The sequence below is a fragment of the Manacus candei genome, unplaced genomic scaffold, assembly GCF_025592945.1.
Source record: "Manacus candei isolate 608988 ecotype Guabito, Panama unplaced genomic scaffold, ASM2559294v1 h1tg000053l, whole genome shotgun sequence".
NCBI classification, from domain to species: domain Eukaryota; kingdom Metazoa; phylum Chordata; class Aves; order Passeriformes; family Pipridae; genus Manacus; species Manacus candei.
In genome coordinates, this window is record NW_026138101.1 from 3,906,106 (window position 1) to 3,924,397 (window position 18,292).

At 48.4% G+C, this 18,292-nt stretch overlaps 1 protein-coding gene across 2 annotated transcripts; it reads right to left on the reverse strand.

Annotated features, from left to right (window-relative positions):
- Nucleotides 1-506: 506 nt before the first annotated feature.
- Nucleotides 507-17,708, reverse strand: KATNB1 (katanin regulatory subunit B1). Of its 2 annotated transcripts, XM_051801897.1 has the most exons (20): nucleotides 17,533-17,708; nucleotides 17,303-17,460; nucleotides 13,998-14,128; nucleotides 12,180-12,297; nucleotides 10,344-10,444; nucleotides 9,808-9,849; nucleotides 9,568-9,651; nucleotides 8,484-8,599; nucleotides 7,925-7,996; nucleotides 7,510-7,660; nucleotides 6,901-7,088; nucleotides 6,650-6,783; nucleotides 5,817-5,864; nucleotides 5,570-5,646; nucleotides 4,795-4,914; nucleotides 3,927-4,076; nucleotides 3,524-3,600; nucleotides 3,055-3,129; nucleotides 2,267-2,383; nucleotides 507-1,681 (listed from the first exon to the last, which is right to left on the reverse strand). In XM_051801897.1, the coding sequence occupies exons 2-20, from the start codon at nucleotides 17,340-17,342 to the stop codon at nucleotides 1,549-1,551; spliced, it is 1,974 nt and encodes a 657-aa protein (XP_051657857.1). In that variant the 5' UTR covers nucleotides 17,343-17,460; nucleotides 17,533-17,708; the 3' UTR covers nucleotides 507-1,548. The 2 variants fall into 2 exon arrangements, with proteins under 2 accessions (XP_051657857.1, XP_051657858.1); XM_051801898.1 differs by having other exon boundaries at nucleotides 6,650-6,780; nucleotides 17,303-17,708.
- Nucleotides 17,709-18,292: the final 584 nt, after the last annotated feature.

An 18,292-nucleotide genomic window follows, 5' to 3' on the forward strand; every position in this document is an offset into this window, starting at 1 on the left:
TCGCTCCCAGCATCTCCCCTAGGGCTGGAAAAGCCTGTTGCATCCCTTCCCTTGCCCCCGGGCCAGCCTGGCTGTGCAGACCCCCCCTGATTGCAGCCATTGGGCTCCCACGATTAGCAGGAGAGTGAGTGGTTAAACCCTAAGTCAGCCCCAATGCTGCCACATCCTGCTCCACCTCGTGCTTCTCCCAGCTGAGATCTGCTGGAAGCTCAGCAGGGAGGGAGATCTGCTTGGGGCCAGGGAGAAGGACAAGCCCCAAATGATGACACTGCTCCTTGGGCTGGGAACAACCCAGCAGAGTGAAACCACCCCCGGGATTTCCGCAAGCCACCCGGCAAGTGCTGGCTCTCCCGTTGCTCACCGCAGCCTCCCAGCAGGAAGGGCAAGAATGGTCAGCTTTCCCCTGGGACACGCAGGGAACAGAGCCCTGCTTTTCCTGGGTGCTCTCAGGCAGGAGCTGTGCCATGTTAAACAAGACTTCAAGAGATTCAGGCATTTAACACGACTTAAAAAAAAAAAATTACAAATATTTTAATAAAATTCATTTAAGTTACAGATTCCTGGAGAACAGGCTCCAGTGTATAAAATGGGAGACAGGCTGGGAAGAGCAGGGAAGCACCAACAGGAACCTCTTTCCCCAGAGGAAAGAAGAAAGAGGGACAGAAAGGTTCTGACAGACATTTATTGGGGGGAAAAAAACAAAAAATGAACCTCTAAGAGTGGTCCAGTGGATGTAGAAAGACATTAATCAGTCCATGTCCCTCTGTTTCTCCACCCTCCCAAATCCTCACCCCCAAAGGCAAACACATACGACAAGTCCTGCTTAAGTCACATATTCTCACAGGTCCAGGAAGACCTCAGATTGCAGCACAGTCTGAAGATATTAATCTCCTGCATCCCCGGGTGCCAGGAGGGATGTTTGAGAAGCCAAGAGACAGTTTCCTCTTGGTTCAGGTCCTTGAGACTGCACCAGCGCGGCGGCACGGTGTCCTTGCCCATGTTGGATGAAGCCAAAGGAGCTGATCCCTCACGGCAGCTGATGTTCCTTCTGTATGGAAAGGGCACTCCACCCCACAGCAGGCGTTTGTGGGGCGGCCTCTGCAGTCCTCAGCACGCTGCACAGCAACAGTGGGGCCAGCCAGCCCCGGCCCACAGGGCCAAGCGACAAGAACGGACAGCACAGGCAGGAAGGAGGGGCGACAGCAGGCTCGGAGCCGTCCTGCCATGGAACGGCCAGCACACAGAGCAGCCCAGAGCTTGATGCTGAGATGAAGAGCTGAAATGAAGCAGCTTCCCTACAGGTCTTTGCGGGGCCCTCAAGCCGCCAGGGCCCCTCACACAGCACACGTCTCTCCATTCAGGTCCTCCATCCAGCCCGTAAGGCACCGGGGCTGGGTGGGCGACCAGCCAGCCAGATTCCACTTCCCTACCATTCTGGAGGGGGGGCAGGGGGAAAAGATGGACACATGGAGAGACCTGAAATCCAGCCAGACCACGAGCAGAGGGAAGCTTGGCCACCTGTATTTGCACGTGAGGAAGTGGTGGCTGTTACTCCAGGACAGCCATGAGGAGAAGCAGTTCCCGAAAGGCACTTCCATGGCGGCCACTGAGCCCAGACTTGTTCTTGACAACGTTGCTGATGTTTTTCAGTTGCTTGTAGCACAGCTTGCATTTGTGGAGCCTGCAAAAAAACAACAGCAGACACAGCATAAAACCTCAGCTGCCTAAGAGAAGTGCCTGTTCCTGCAGTGCCAGAAAGGCAATTCAAGCAGGAGAGGAAAGCCCCACAAATGGCCTGGAAAAAGCTGAAATCTGAGCAGAGCTCTGCAGACAAACACCAGGCATTCAGCCCATGTCCTGATGAGACAGGGGAATGGCATTCACATAAGGGCTCTTTCACTCCCCTTTCCCCTTTGGCAGTACAGACCAGGGAGGAAGGAGGTGCTGCTTTCTGAAGGCCAATTCTCAAAGCAGAGCTATCCTGTGAATGAACTGGAAACCCAGGGCCTGGCTGCCAACTCATGTGAAGCAGAGGGTGAAGCCAGAGGGTGGTTTTACTCCCAACACTTTGTTTAGGTGTGACTCAATGCACAGTGACAGAGGGAAAAACAGTCTCTTGGCCTTTTTCTCAGAGCATGAGGGTTTGGTGTTTGCAGACAAAGGGAAGGCAAGCCCAGTCTAGTACCAGAGCCTCCACGGTGAGGACAAAGCTCACCCAAGAGAAAGGTTGGTTCCAACAGGGAGCAAGAGGAAGCATGTGCCTCACCTTTCCTCTCTGCTGATGTCCACTCCAACAGAAGGTGGTGCAGCAAGGATGTCTGTGATGAGTGGCAGGAATCTCTGGAGAATGAGTTTCAGGGATGTGCAGCCAGTCTGCACATAACTGAAAAACAGAGCATTGGGTCCCCTTTGAATTTCTTCCTGTCCTCCCCACACATAGCCCTCAAACAACTCCCCCTCCACCACCTGTAACCAGGGAAGAGCAACAGCCAATACATCTTGGTTCCAAGGCTTTGACAAAGCAAGCCTGTTCCAAAGGTCCTGGCACATACCCTGCCAAGTGGAACCTCTTTGCTAAAGGGCAAAGATGTCCTGCCAAGGGACTCTGGCAGGAGCCTCTCTCCCAGAAGAAGGAAAAGCAGAAACTTCACCTTAAGAAAGAGGCTGAATTTTTTTGCCCCATAACAACGAGTCTCTGGGGCTGTTGCAGGACTTCATTACCCTTGTCCCAAGCTGACAGCTTCACTCCCATCAGTGAGCAAAGCCCATTTGTTTTGCATTGATGCGATCCCTCCTGGCTGCCAGAGCTGTCTTCAGTCCAACACACCTACACCAAATCCCACTATCCTGCTCTTCCTGCCCATGCATACTTTCCATATCTTTTCCCACACACACCTGGCAACTCCATGGCTATTTTCCAGGCATCGTATCAGCATTATACTGTATCTGTTGTGATTTCTCAGGATTTTCTTTCAGGTACAAAATGCCCAGTGCAGCTCCCTTATCACTATCTACACCCTGTCCCCCAATCACACCATGTTCTTGGGGCCTCACCTTTCATATTTACTTTGGAGCAGTTTTTCTATCTGCGGCAGGACTATAGTACACAAATCCAGCTTCCAGAGAGACCTGAAAAGAAAAGGACACATCCTGAGACTGGAGACTGAAGCTTTATAAATCTGAGTCAACACAAATAACACTTTATAGCAAAATGCCCAGGCAGCAACACTCAAGTTCACTGAGCAAGTTCACTGACTCCCCCTCGTGAGAGAAAGTGGCAGGTTCTTACAAATTTCATTGACTCTCAGCACAATCAGTTTATGAAGCCCCAAGACTTTGATTTTCCTTGGCCCCAAACAACTCCAGCAGGTCCTGGCACTGCAGGCTTGAAAATGTGACTACTGGCACGTGCATTTCATGCTGCCACAGCCCACTAGACACAAGGCAGGTCCAAGGCAGCGCTCCCAACTCCCAGCCAGATGGTTCTCAACTATCCCAGGGGCTGCCCTCACCCAGGACTCACGCTTTTTGGTTGACAATATTCAAGAGGTCCACAACAACAGACAGATCGTTGATTGCCACTGCAGAGTCCAGAGAGTTCTGAGAGAGAAGGAGAAGAAAAAGTCTTCTATTGCAAAGCTCAAACTGGTTGGGCTAAAGCAAATTAGTATCAAGCGCTCCTTTTCCAAAACAAGGTAGAGGAAATGTGAAGCTGGCTTGGGAAGAGAACTCTCTCAGTGGCAAAGTTTTCTCCACCTTTCTTTGTGACTGTTCAGCCTCAGGTGGGACGCAGAGGCACTCTGTGGTGCACCCCTGGGGACAAGACCTGTGAGACCCCACGTTCTTTGTGAGATAGAATCAGCCCCAGACAAGCAGAGCTGCTCAGCTGCTCCCCTCAGGAGCCTCAGGTATCTCCACATCCTTGCCTTGATGTCACTGGTGCTCCATACAGCCCGCACGGTGTCCAGATTCTTGTGGCGGCTGGTGAGCACCACACACATGGTCTCGTGGCCCTTCCTGATCTGGGACATGGCTTCCTCATCCACAAGCTCGGTCTGGCTTTGGTTTTTCACAGCCTGGAAGTACAGACACCAATTACAGAGCAGCATGGCACAGAAGGGTGAGAGCTTTCTCTGGCCTTTGAATGGAAATGCCCAATTTGTTCTGACCTCAGTTACTTCTTTTCTGCTTTTTCTACTATGTCAATCACAAACACATTTGAAGCTTTGGAAAAACTCTCCAAAAAAAGGTGAATTTAAAGTAAGTTTCCAAACCCACTATGTTTTGATGAAGAACTTCATTCACGTAAACCCTATTTTTTACGTGGAACATTAATCTGGAATCAGCAGATTTTATTACAAAGTATAAATCTTACACAATTTATTAGACTCTCAATTTGATTCCTGCCCATGCCATGCTGGAACCACATTTAGAGTTTGGGATCATTAGGATGCTCTGGTCTTTCTCCTTTTCTAGGACAAGGGAATACCCTTCCCAAGAGAGACCAAGAGGCCTCCAAGATGCAAGAGGCAGAGATTCCTGTAAAATTATCATGTCCATGTAATGGCAGACACCAGTTTTCTAAATGAATCACTGCCTAGTATGTGGAATTGTTCAGTGACTGTCTCACCCTTTGCTTTCTGCTTTGGCAACATGTTGTTTGTGAGCAGGGTTCAACACTGCTGTGTTCACACCTCCCTGCTGCCAGTCACAATGGGGGCACCTCAGAGAACCCCCTTTCTGATGCCACCCAACACAGACATCAGCTGGAAACCATCATCCAGAGACACTTACTGGTAGAAAGTCAGAGGCCTTCAGGCCAATGGGCTCATTCCTGGCTGCAGGAATCACCGATGGCTCTGTTCTGGTCGAAGAAGTTGAGGAGGCTATCGGTGGCCTCTGGACTGGATCAGGCTGAAGGAGAAATTGGGATGAAAGCTCTAGCAGCAACAGTCTGGCCCTACTCTGATGACCTTTATTTCTAACCTGCTTTCCTCTCACAGCAGGGTCCTAAGGCAGAAGCAGTCTCCAGTTTGCTAGCATAGTTTAAGAGGTAATAAAGTATCACTCAGGTACACACCAAGATGTAATTAAGGTTTGTAAAGAACATGGTGATGCCCCAGCAGAAGTGCCAAGTGCTGTTACTCTTATGATGATCTGAAATTAGGGCAATGGGCTGTGGCCAGCCTGAAGGCTGAGAGAATTCTAAAGAAGCCAGTATAATGGATACTGGCCCATCAGCTGCTCACAATTTTGGCAACAAAACGGCCTCAATTCAAGCACTTGCAGAAACCTGGTGCTTGGTTCTCTTCAGTGTCCCAATTTTGAGATGCAAGGAGAAACACCACTGCAAGAGCAAATAGCAAACAAAAACAACAGACCCATCCCCTGTCAGAGGCCTGGCCTTGATTCCACTGCTCAGGGATGACACCCAGCAGGACAAAGCCTGGAGCTGCACTTTACTGCCCCTCAGTAACAAATCAGCCTGAGTAGAAATCACAGTCTCGAGCACTCACACATCATTCACAGAGGGAGCACAAACAGCCACCACAGATCACACAGTACATACAAGCTCCTGCTTTGGCAGCGAGGTCTGGACATCCGCAGCTTGGCTGGGCTTCGCTGCTTCCTTTGCAGCTACAGGCTCTACCGAGATGAAAAGGAGTGGGAAACAGACACTGAGTGTTCCTCTCAAGGGCTGAGAGCAAAGGTTCTGTATAGCTAGACTACAAGGAGCCGTTTCTGCAGACATGCAGCTCTCCCTCTCCTGAGGGCCATTAACCCCATTCCCACCAAGGGGTTATTTCCATACTCACCATCCTCAGGAGGGGCTGGAAAGGGCTCATTTCGAGGAGGAGTTCGGCCTACAGAATAAAATTTAAAAAATAAACAAGTGAAGGAGCATCCAAGGCTACAGATTAGTGATTAAATCAACCTTGGAGCTGAGAGATCTCCAACAACTCCACACATGAGGGTAATCAGTGATACAACAAGCAGAGTTATCTCTTTTGGACCTTGACACTATTGTTGAGTTTAGCCAAAGGCTTTCAGCCTTCATGGATGGGAGGGACAAAACTGACCCTGTGGTTCATTGCTGCTGTAGAGGTGTGAAACATGAGAAAAGGCACTGTCACAATAAATGATACTAGAAAAAAAATCAGCTCCTGTTAAACTGACTTATATAAGTAAATAAAAACAATGGCTATGAATTCCTTAGAAAGGGCATTGCACAACATCTCCTAAACATCAGTGTCTGCTTTAACAAAACCTTTTGCCTTTCATCTTTAATGAAGGCTGCTGACCTTATACAAAACAAAATTTTAAGCTAATAAAATTCCCGTAACACCCTAATCAGGACAGGAAGGCAACACGTTTACAAGGGAGCTCTGGATTCTGAGCCAGGCTTTAACCAGACATCACTGCACCCTAGTAAAGGTACCACCTTCCAGCCATTCACCAACATGATCTGTGGTTCAGTGTCCAAAGAGAATATTAAAGAATATTAAAGAATAATAAAGTTTTCTAAATTCTCCAGTCACAGGTAAAGTCTCTGTTATGGTGAGCCACAGTTCAGATCTACTGAACCAGTTTAGCATCTTCAGCTCAAATCCAAACACAACTCAAAAGCACAATAAACCCTGGTACTGACAGATCGCATTCTTGGGCTGGAAGATCTCTTTGTAATCCTCCTGGTTCTTGATCTCAGCCTTTGATTCCTTCTCATCCCGGTCATCTTCACTGCTAGGACTGTGCCTCTCACTCTCTGAGTTGTGCTTTACTCTGCTGTGGAAAAAGAGATGATGTCATGGGAAGTCATGTTGTCAGAGAGACAGAGAGCACTGAGTTCCTGGTACATTTCCTTAGAACCTCGAAGTTCAACAAGCCAGCAGCCTCCCTTACCTCTGTGGCTTGGTGCAGCTCGTTGAGGGCCTGTCATAGATGCGGCGAAGGGAGGACCCTGTGGGGGTAGGTGGCACAAGAGGCTGGTCGTCCCTGATCAGCCCATGAGGAACAGAATCTGACTTTGGGACTCTGCTGAGATCCACAACGAAGGAAGAGACTGTGCTTTGTGCAAAGGAAACTCCTATCTGCAGAGGCAAGAGGTCAAGGTGATTCACCGGGGAGCAGGGTGCACACCAACCTTTTTGAGAACAGGCAGGATGGAGTGACCATGAGCAACCATGCTTGAGGATTGCTCAGTTCAGTGCTTTGGTTTTTTCAACTTAAAGTTGCCAATGATTTGTGAAAGGCTTGGATAAAACTCTTGCCAAGCATAGCTTCTAAATACTGGTCAAACCAAGCCCCAGTTCTTTCCTCCAGAAGCCAAAGTGGAGCTAAGGCTGCTGAAAGCAAAAGCCCACAACCTTTGTCTAAGGGCTGGGCACACTGCAAGCCCTGGCCACTCACAGTCTGATCCAAGCTTAAAGGTCAGAAGGCCTGCAAGAAGGCAGGAGGATTTTATCTTTTATCTCCCAGCTGCCTCCCCCAGCCTCAGGAGCAGTGGCTTACCAGCTGGTTGTTGCTGATAGATAAGTCAGCTACTTTTCCCCAGTTCACCAAGACCACATCAAAACAGCGCTCTGGCTCCCAGCCGTACACACGCAGCGAATCCTGGAAGCCACTGTACAAGCAGCAGCCATCTGGGTTGAAGAGCACACACCTGGGAGGAAAGTGGGTGGAGAATCAGGCACAGCATTCCCACCTTGCTCATTCCCTGTGGGCCCCTGACTGCACTGAACATCTCCCACTCCGTTTGTAACAACGAACCTTCTGATCTGGTGTTCACCTGGGCAGCCTGGTGGGCCTGTGCAACATCTCCAGCAGCCCAAACTTCTCCCCAGTAAGTTTCCTCTCTCTGAGGAAATCCTCTCTTCACCCCCACTTTAGTCAATCCCTAGCACACTTGAGTAGGAACTGAATGTACCTGACAGGAGTAGCCTCCTCTTCGATACAGCTCACAACTTGAAACTTCTCCAAGTCCCAGAACCGAACAGTCCTGTACACACAACAGAACAAAGTTGCTCATCCCTCTAGAAATCACTGTAGGATCCAGGATTTAACAAAACACTAATAGCTAGAATGACTTCCAGCATTGGGCACGAATGGTGACCCTACACAGGCGAGTCTAGCTAAGATCTGTGAATCCAGACAGAGATGTTTAGAGCCTCTAGACATGGATGGGCATTTAGAGCTGACCCAGAACTAAGAAAACACTCTGTTAGCTAAGCAGGGCTGCCTGCTGTTCACACAGGATGTCAGCTGGATTAGTGAGATGCTTGAGGCTACGCATTGGTTCCTAGTGTGGCAGAAGGTGCCATCAATTTTGGATGAGAAGCCAAGATCCTCATGTTCTGCCCAGCACAGATGGGGCGTCCTGCTGGTTAGAGTTGTGTGACATTCCTATTTCCCATGTTCCTGCAAGGAAGAGCATCAAGAAAGAGAACAGACATACATTTCCCATCTTTCTCCCTCCCCTTATGTACCTGTCAGAGCTGCCAGAAGCCAAAAGGTATTCATTGGGATGGAATTCAACAACATTTACTGGGCCAGTGTGTCCTGTAAACTCAAACATTAACTTCCCAGCAGTCAGATCCCACAGCTGAAAGGAAGAAAGAACAGAGGGACACTTGAAGAGATTTAATGTTAGAAATTTCCAACACACTCAGGATTTCCTTGTACTGGCAACTTTCTAATCCTTCCCTCCTCCAAGAACAAACTCAAGTCTGTCAAAGAAAGCAATGATCAGGGAAAAAGTACTATCCCAGTCATTTAAGGCAGTATTTTTGGGTTGTTTTGATGTTATCTTTTAAATTTTCCATGTAATTTGTCCCCCAGAAGTTTCTGGTTTATATTTAGAGACTAAGATAAAATACAGCAGTTCCACCTGTCCCCACAAACTATATCTCAAAAGTAAACAAAAATCCAAAAGCTCTGACTCCCTCAGCAATTCCTTCTTTCTGTGTTCTAGTCTCCACTTAAAAATCCAGTGAAATGACTCCTCAGTTCATTTCACGTGAAACCAAAAATAAAATTAGTCCTTCATCTGCATTCCCTCATAGCCCACATGAGACAACACTGAGACAACACTGCTTCAGTTGATACTTTTCTGAACTCCTTCTCTTGCTCTGCTCAGCCCTGGCAGCAATTTTCAGGCTGGTAATCACGTGCAATGTGTATGATAACACACCCCTACTGAATTAACTGAGCAGAGCCAGAAATCGGTGTGATGAAGCAACATGCTTGTAGACAATTCATTCTGTAAGGTTTACTGAGAGAACCAAGGCCACTGTTCAGGTATCACAACTCTACCACCACCAAAACTTGAACTTTCATGCTCACAGTGCCAACATGTCTATTAGGTAAGTGCATTTCAACACATGCAGCAATTTTCTGGGGGCTACTGGACAGGATGCCCATAAACAGACTGGTCCTTGCAAAGCCACAGGGCTCAGCCAGCTGCCTAATGAACTAAAGGCATTTATGAGTGAGTGCTGGTAATGCCTGATGAAAAGATCCCAGCATTCCCACATGCCACAAGCACATAAGGAGGGTGTCACAATAAATTACCTTTACAGTGTGATCATCAGCAGCAGAGGCCACCCACTTCCCATCAGGGCTAAAGCGAAGACATCGAACTGCTTCTGTGTGACCCTGAAATGAGCAAGGCCACTTCACAAATCATGCAGATCTTATTCTCATGCTGGAAAACTAGGAAGTTATTTGTACATAATCACTTTAAGGTTTGCTCACAAGTCCTCAACAGAAAGCTTTCTCCCCTCTTTGCCTGAAAATAATGCAGCATTTTACCTTGAATGTGAAGATACAGCCTTTTCTTCTTACATCCCAGAGCTACAGGGAAGAAAAGCAAACAAATTATATGTTTGAAGCAATATGTAGGGAGCCCAAAGGTCCTGCCAGAACAAGAGCTCTCCCTGTCACCAAGCTAACACACTGCAGAACGAAGGGGCTGCTGAACCCCTCTTTGCCTCAGGGATGTTTTCTAACCTAAATCTCCAAGCAAGAATCACTCTTCTAAAGTATTTCACACTACAGCAGCTCAATTCTGACAGCCAAATACCAGCCTGACACAACCCACGGCAACCAGGACACTTGTGCTTGCTGACACCAGGTCTTGGCTGGCACCTTACTCAGAGCCACATTCCACACCAGAAGAGTCACACTCATGAGCTACTGCTGTGAAAACACACGCAGGGATTTCACAAGCACTCACAAACACACCTGCCCACACACGGAAATGACGATTTGCAGCATCTACCAACACTTCTGGCACTGTTCAAAACAAAGTAAAGAGGGGAATATCTCTAGTGGAAGTTGGGTTTTACCTTAATATTGGTATCCAAAGAGCCAGATGCCACAAAGCTTCCAAAAGGATGGAAATGAAGGCTGCAGATATTCGCTTTGTGACCCGGTAAGGTACGAAGAACTGGGAAAAGGAGAGGTAGAGTAGGGAGAAGGAATAGGGAGAAAATATTTAGCAGCTCATTTCCCCCAGACAGCATTCAGAAGTGTAGCCATCCTATCCTCACCATTAATCTCATGCTAATACAACACACATTAGACATGATATATATTGTTTATTTCTCCAGATACATTATTTTATGGAAATGCTTCTGACTTTACCCTTGCAATGCAAAGAAACAGCAACAGAGGGCCCATGTTCAGTGATCCTAATGAAAGTCCTGTCCTTACATATGGAAACTCTGGAGAGAACTCCAAAGGTCTCCATTCTGAAAATGAGGCAGCTGGCAGGCTGCTGCAGCATCTTTCCACTTGATACACAGCAGAAAAATGGGCTGGGGAAGGAACAGTTTTAGCCAGGAAGTGAAAGGGACATTTGACTGCCTGCAGCACTAACCTTCCAGTGCTATTAGACAGACCCTTTCCTGGGACTCTGCACCCCATCCAGGCACCATCTCATAGGTTCAAATATTCACCCTGGACTCCTTCAATTGTCCCTTGCAAGAAGCATCCAAAAGACCAGGAATGGTCGCTTAGGAAGCAGGAGACAAAGAAACGATCAGTGTTTCAGGAAGTCATCAAGTAACAGCCCTTGTAATTCTGGAAACCAGAAGAGACCAGTAGAACTGGTAGATCATATCTCTGCAAGGAGAGACGAATGCAGAACTCAACTGTGAGGAAGAAAAATTGCTCAGATAATAACAAGGGCAATCCCTCTCCATCATTTGGTGATTCCCTTGGCAGAAATTAGCTCTTGAGTCAGAGCTGGAGTGGTCATTTGCACAGACACTGGTTCATAGGTCTCCTAATAAATTCAGGCAGATCAGCTACTCTCCACTGGTAATGCCAAACTATTCCATAACTGAACTGATTCTAACTGTCTGAATGACAGAAGTGCTTTTCATTACTGACGCCATCTGTGGTTTGCCTTCTTAGCTCAGCCAGTGTAAGCCTATTTTCATTGCACATTCCCTCTGTGAGCAAGTAGCAACCTATAAGAAATACTCATTTTCTGGTATTCCTGCTGGAATGCACTCAAGTGATTTATGACAGCTTTGCAAATTCACTCTCGGATTTGAGGAAAATGCAATAAATAAAACATGACTCAACAGTCGGTCTTTAAAGGATCAGAGCTCATTGAGTTCATAGCTTTTACTATTTATTAAAAATTAGGTCTTTGTCTATTTCATGCAAGAGCAGGAGAGGAAAAAATTGCTTGAGTTAAAAAAAAAAGTTAGAACCTAAGAATGAGAACAAGAGGTTAGTGAGTGGGAGAATTCTGGACTTAAGCAGAACTTAAAACACTTAAAACTTCCAATCTGGTTTTGGATCCTTTTATTAAGGTTTATTTTAAGCTGAGACTCTGAATACAAATTCTATACACCTAGTTATCTGTACATGCATGGAAAAGGATCTGGAATGTAGATTTCAACACACTCAGGTCAAAACCATAGAAATTAGTTCCTCAGATCAGTGTCCCCAGTACATGCTCAAATTTCTGCTTGAGCATGAATACACAGCTCTACAGCCTCAGTAGAATGGCACAAAAGCCCTCTGAGAGGGCTGCAAATGAAGATGAAAGCAATGCCAGGCTCCTGCTCCTTCTTAAGTCAGGAACCTTCTGGGTCAGCATAGATACTAAGTATAAGGGTTCTCCAAAAAATGTGCATTAACAGAAGCAGAACCTCACGGACACGTACCTTTGGCAGCTTCCAGGTCCCAAACCCGAATGGACCCTGACCGGGACCCTGCAACAATGAGCTTCTCATTTGGATTGACCTGTAGGCTCTCAATGGGGGTTGTGTGGCCTGTCAAGCTCTGCAGAGAGAACCATTAGTCACAGTCAACAGCTGCTGACACAGCCCTGTATGAACCATGGCATTGTTCATCCTCGAGGGGTAACTCTCCAGCCATGAGCTGGGACCTGGTCCTTTCTCCTCAGCAGCCACCCTAAAGCCCATCACTGCACATAGCACGGCACACTCGTCTTCCACGTTATCCCACTTTCTGGAGCACACTGACTAATTTTGAAAGGATGCATCAACAGAGACACAGGCAGTTAAACATTAGGTGTGGACGGCCAGACAAGGTTGACACATTCTTACATCATAAAAACTGTGCTGTGCAAGCACAATGGCACCATGTTTTCTCTAAATGGGTCATGTAAGTGTCATGAACTGGTTACAAAATCAAAGCAAGAGCAAAAGCAGGGCTACTTCAGAGCCTTCACATAGGGAAGGAGCCACACATTGCTGCCAGCAATGAGTGTCACAGTGATAACATGGTCCCAATTGACTTGAGGCATAAGGCAGTAATTCACATGTATGTATTCCTTTCATCCTTGAGCACCTGAAAGTTTACAAATTATATCACTATTTTGAAAAGGCCTGTATTTAAGTAAAACACAAGAATATTTAGAACTAACTTCAGAAAACCAATACCACCATTACAGACTTTTTGCTTGCCAATCAAGCAATATTCTCTGCTTTACTCCATCCTCAAATATGTCTTTTTAAATAGCTATGCCAGCTCTGTGTCTCCCACACATATAGAGGCTGGGAACGCCAGCTGGAAGCTGCCTGTTCTACTGGGGCTGTCTTAGGATTTCATGTGCAATTGAAATCCCCTACATACTCTACAGGCAACTGCCTCTGCTTAGTGAGAATCACAGCTCAAACTCAACCTGAGTTGCAATTTTACTTCTCCTTCTTTCCCAGCATGGAAACATCAGGAACCATAAACACTAAAGACGAATTTCAGAGGACAAAACACACAGAATGGAAAAACAAAGTAGACACATTCTCCTTTTAGCCTTTTTGATCCTACTTCCCTGAGTTCTCCCTCACAAGGTTCTCACTGGCTAGAGCAATGCCTTCAATACCACAACATTACTGTGCTGTTAATTAAACAAATTACAAGGGGCATGTGCTAAAGGTGGTTTTCCACAACACCCACTCAAGAAAAAAAATACAATTCAGGACAGACATCTGTTAAATACATTTATGGCACACTTTAGTGACCGCTGCTGGGTAACCTTACTCTTGCTAACACTCTTGCCCAGCATTCCTCCTCCCCAGCCTACAGCAAACTATTGTGACAACCTTTGTGCTGGCAGTGAGGGACCATGGGACAGGTGGGAATGCATCCTGCTGGGGATGTCTCCTGCTATGACTGCAAACTCCAGGGTATAAAACTGGCCCCTGTAGCCTGCACTATAAAACTAGGTGATCTTATACAAAACTCTTCCTTTAATTATCTGTAGCCTGGTAACACATAAAGCACAGTATTCATTATCTGAGCAAGCACTGGCCCAGCTCAAGCACCCAGCCACCCCAAATCTCTCTGGAGCAGGGGCCTCACCAGGCACCCAGTTCTGTCCTTATCTTCAGCTAGAATCTGGTCACCCAGCTTTGTGTTGGTAAACTATTCACGAGTCCCACAGGCTACAGCCCAACAATCTTTTCCTCTCATTCCCCACCCTCCAAACCTCAAAAAGCTGAAAACAGGCTTGTTCTTACCATGATGCAGTTGGGCTTGCTAACTGACCATATGTTGACCCGACAGTCATCTCCTCCAGTGGCCAACATCCGGCCTGAACCTTTTCCCAGGACTACTGAGGATACATTGCTGCTGTGGGCCACGATCTCTTCTGCACAAAACAAAGCCAACAGTTATCACAGACTAGTATAGCAATTTTCCTCTCATTGCTCCAAAACCACTAAAAAATATTCTTCCTCCAGAAACTTTACAGTTTTCTACAGACAACCTGCAGCAGCCCACTGTTCAGATAAGAAGTCACACTATTATCTTGCTTGAAACATTCTCTCTCAGCTCTGCCTGCTGCACTTAAGACATTTCCTGACCAAAGCTTCACGACTCCAGTGCTCACATGGCTTACAGAAAGCATCTTCTCCCACTTGCAGCAGCTCAGGAGCTTTTAAAGATTTGCTCAAGTGAAGCACGCTGAGCACAGAAGGTCCCTTACCTGCAATAATGCACAGCAGCCAGAGTCACCTAGTTGAAGGCTCTCTAATCCTGTTCTAGAAAGCAGCAGCAGCAGACAGTCTAACCTGAGAGGAACTGGCAGATGAGCAGTGGTACAGTTTGTTACCCTACCCAGAAAAAAAGTTGGACTCAGCAGCAGGGAGAGGTGGAGCTCCCTTCCCTGAGCTTTGGCAGAGGCTTTGCTACATACCCACTAATACAGGCAAAACTGAGCACTGCAGAGCATGAAACTGTGACAAAGGAGGGTGAATGTCTATCCAAAAGGGCAGAAAAGAACAAATCTCATTAATGCTACAAAACTGTTAAAAAAATGGGGGATAAGGGGAAGCTCTGATGCTGCAGCAGCAGAACTCTATGGAAATCTCATCATAAAGAAACCAATTTGGGGCAAAAGAGGAGCTGAATGAGCATCTTTGCTTAGACATCTCATTTGCACGGTGGACTTTTAACTCCACTCAAATTCTTGGCAGGGGCTTTTGGGAGATGCATTTGCATGCCTAATAGTCATGAAACTTGTAAAAAAAGGCTCAGGAGCATTGATTCAGCTTTCATTCAGACGGTTTGGATGGGAGGAGCAATTTGAACATTTTACACGCAACACTAATCCAAAAGGATATCAGACAGCTGCAACAATAATTACAGGTACTTTGATCTCGAACTCTCAGAGTGCTTTTTTGAAAACAAAACGGCCCAGCTTTCACCTGGGCTGGGGAAACACCTTTCAAATTACAAAGGTAACCAGACCATAAACTACATGCGAAGGGCAAATCTGAAAATATGCTTCTATTGTGTTGAAAGACCAAACTTCCACATGACAGTGGTAAAACAAAGTGTTCTTAAAACATGGACTAGAAGGCAACCAACAGTACAATTAGCATTAACAGACAACTCACTAGTTAAAATTGAAAGGACAGCTGCAGAGTATTGCTGCTGAAATGAGTGTGTCAGCAGCTCTGCTTTTTCCTTCCTCGATTTCATTCTTAATATTATATTGTAACTTTATAAGCGTTGGGGAAGCATCCAACCCTTTGTTCACAAAAGCCAGGTGATAATCAGGAGTCTGCCTTGGCCAGAGAGGTTCATCCGCTTCCCCACAAATCTCCTTAAACCCACAAACTTTTTTGTTTCATTTCTTGTCATCAGCTATCACTCACCAGCCCAGAAACACTAAACTCCTAATTAGCATTGCTGAAACACTCCTAACACTCAGAATGCTTCTTGCTCTAAGTAGGATGTTAAGATGGGGCAGAGTCTGACAAAAATGAAGATCAAGAACTTCTGCCCACTTAGGGAACGGAGATAGATCGACTTCCAGCTTTTCCTACGACTGGAGTTTCAGGCATGGGAAGATAACACAGTAAACTGGCTTTCTGCTCAAAAAGATACAAAATTGCTAAGTCAACTACCTCAGACTCCTTCATGTGTTACCAGTCAAGGATACTGTATTTCTGCTGGCCAATTTCTATAACAAACATCAAAGATCTACAACAAATGACCACATTCCATTGCTTCTAAGCATTCCTCGAAAGCTCCCATGAAATAACTCACCAGTGACCAGCGAAGCAGACAGAAATTGGTAGTCAGCAACTGTTTACTGCTCCTTCAGAGAAAGAATGGACATAAAAGCAGCAGATTCTTACTGTCTCTTGCAAAGCAATTTCAAGAGAGACGCACAGGCCCTGCAAACTCATTCCTCCTGCAGCGAAGAGCTCAGTGAACCTTCTGTAACCAGTGAGCAGCAATGAAGGACAACCCCAAATGGGCTAAGTTTGGGGGTTCCTCTCTGACACTGAGGGGATTCCCTGCCACAACCTGGACTCTGAAGGGGGCTTTCCATTGAACCACAGAATACCCTAAGCTAGAAGGCACTCACGAGGATCATTGAGTCCAACTCCTGGCCCTGCACAGGACAGAAATCCCACCATGTGCCCAAGAGTGTTGTCCAAATGCTCCTTGAGCTCTGCCAGGGCTGCTGCTGTGACTTCCCTGGGGAGCCTGTTCAGTGCCCAACCACCCTATGAGTGAAGAACCTTTTCCTAATATCCTCTGGCACAGCTCCAACTGTTCCCTCGGGTCCTGTCACTGGTCACAGAGAGCAGAGATAGGAGCTGCCCCTCCACTGCCCCTCGTGAAGAAGCTGCAGCCCACAGTGAGCTCTGCCCTCAGTCCTCTGCCTCTTCTCCAGGCTGAACAAGCCAAGAGACCTCAGCCGCTCCTTGTACAGCTTCCCTCTAGACCCTTCACCATCTTTGGATGCTCCTTAAAAGCTTTACATCCTTTTTATACTGTGGTGCCCAAATCTGCCCCCAGGACTCGAGGTGAGGCTGCACCAGCACAGAGCAGAGCAGAACAATCCTCTCCCTTGACCTGCTGGTGATGCTGGGCCTGATGCATCCCAGGACACGCTGGTGGCAAATATCCAACCCTTGGGGCTACCAGGGCACACTGGTGGCTCATATCCAACTTGCCATCGACCAGGACCCTCAGGTCCCTTTCCACAGGGCTGTTCTCCAGCCTCTCATCCCCCAGTCCAGCTGTACATCCAGGGCTGCCCCGAGACAGGTGCCCCATCCCTCACTGCCTCCGTTGTTCTTGTACCACATCGGAGTCACGCAGGGCCAGCCGGGCATTTGGGCTAGCAGCAACCAGAAAAAGATACAGGCCGTGAGTGACCCTTTGGCGACAAGGCTGCGCTATTTCCCGTGCCGCTATGTTTTCAAACGAGGCTTCCAGGAGTTAAAAATTCCAGTCGGCAACGTTCATCCCACACCCAGGGCAGGGATGAGCTGGCTCATACCACCCCCCGCCCCGCACTCACGCAGCTTCCACGCCGTCTTCGTGGTGACGGCCACGGCCATGGCTCAGAGCGGCGCCCCTGGGGCGGGCACGGCTGCAGCGCCCTCCTCCTCCCGGTGAGGCTCCGCTCCGCTGGCGCGTCCTACGGCCGGGCCGTGCACCGGGGCTGCCCCGGCCGCCCTGCGGGCACACACAAACACGGTCACGGCGAGACCCTCCCGAGCGGCGGCGCGGCGGAGGGCGAGGCCTCACCGCTGATGAACATCACGGGGCGGGAGCGCTCCTCGGGCCGCCGTGGGGGATCGTCTGGACGCTGGTGGCGGCGGGGCCCAGCGGCACCGCACCGGGACCGGCACCGGGACCCCCCCGCCTACAACCGGCCCTTCACAACAACCCCGCGCCGCGCCGGGTGGTTGCCCGGGTTGCGCGCGCGGCTTGGCCAATAGGAAGCGAGGGCGGGGCGGTTGCCATAGCGACGGTGCAGCGGCGTCCACTCGCAACGCGGCTTCTTGGGGGAGCCCTTCGAGCGCTGCCAATGAGGAGGCGGCGTGCTGAATGGGCGCCGCCATCTTGCGGAGGGGCGGGGGCCGGGCCGCGGCCGGGCGGGGTCGCGGCGCTTCGGCGGGCGATCCTCCGCGGAATCGGAGCCTGGGGCGGCTTCGCAGCTTCCATGGGGGCGGCCTCGGTCCTTCCCAGGCACTCTTAGCGTGTCCCAGGAGTTAGTTCCCGGATGCCACGGGCACAGACCCCGAGGGAGCGGGGCTCCCGTGAGGCTTCTGCGCCTCCCGCCGCCCGGCTGAGGTGCGGTCGTGTCGTGCCGCTTGTGCGTGTTTCTCGCCGTCTCTGAAGCCAATTACTCCCATCAACAGAGAAAATCAAATTAGTTTGGCGCTACTTCTTGATCATGGCCCAAGAACGCTGGCAGAATTCTCAAGGATCACCCCCTCCAAGCTCGGGAGCGATGCATCCTGACAAGGAGGAAATCGGGCAAAAATGCCAGGAGGCCTCCGTG

Bases quoted from the DNA above. Each gene is read 5' to 3' on its own strand.
- KATNB1 (XM_051801897.1), bottom strand. From the start codon at position 17,342: ATGGCCGTGGCCGTCACCACGAAGACGGCGTGGAAGCTGC. The intron at 10,445-12,179 runs GTACGTGTCCGT...TCCTTTTCCCAG, and splicing joins GGACCTGGAAGCTGCCAAAG to TTCTTCGTACCTTACCGGGT. The intron at 1,682-2,266 runs GTGAGGCACATG...GTTTTTTTGCAG, and splicing joins GACATCAGCAGAGAGGAAAG to GCTCCACAAATGCAAGCTGT.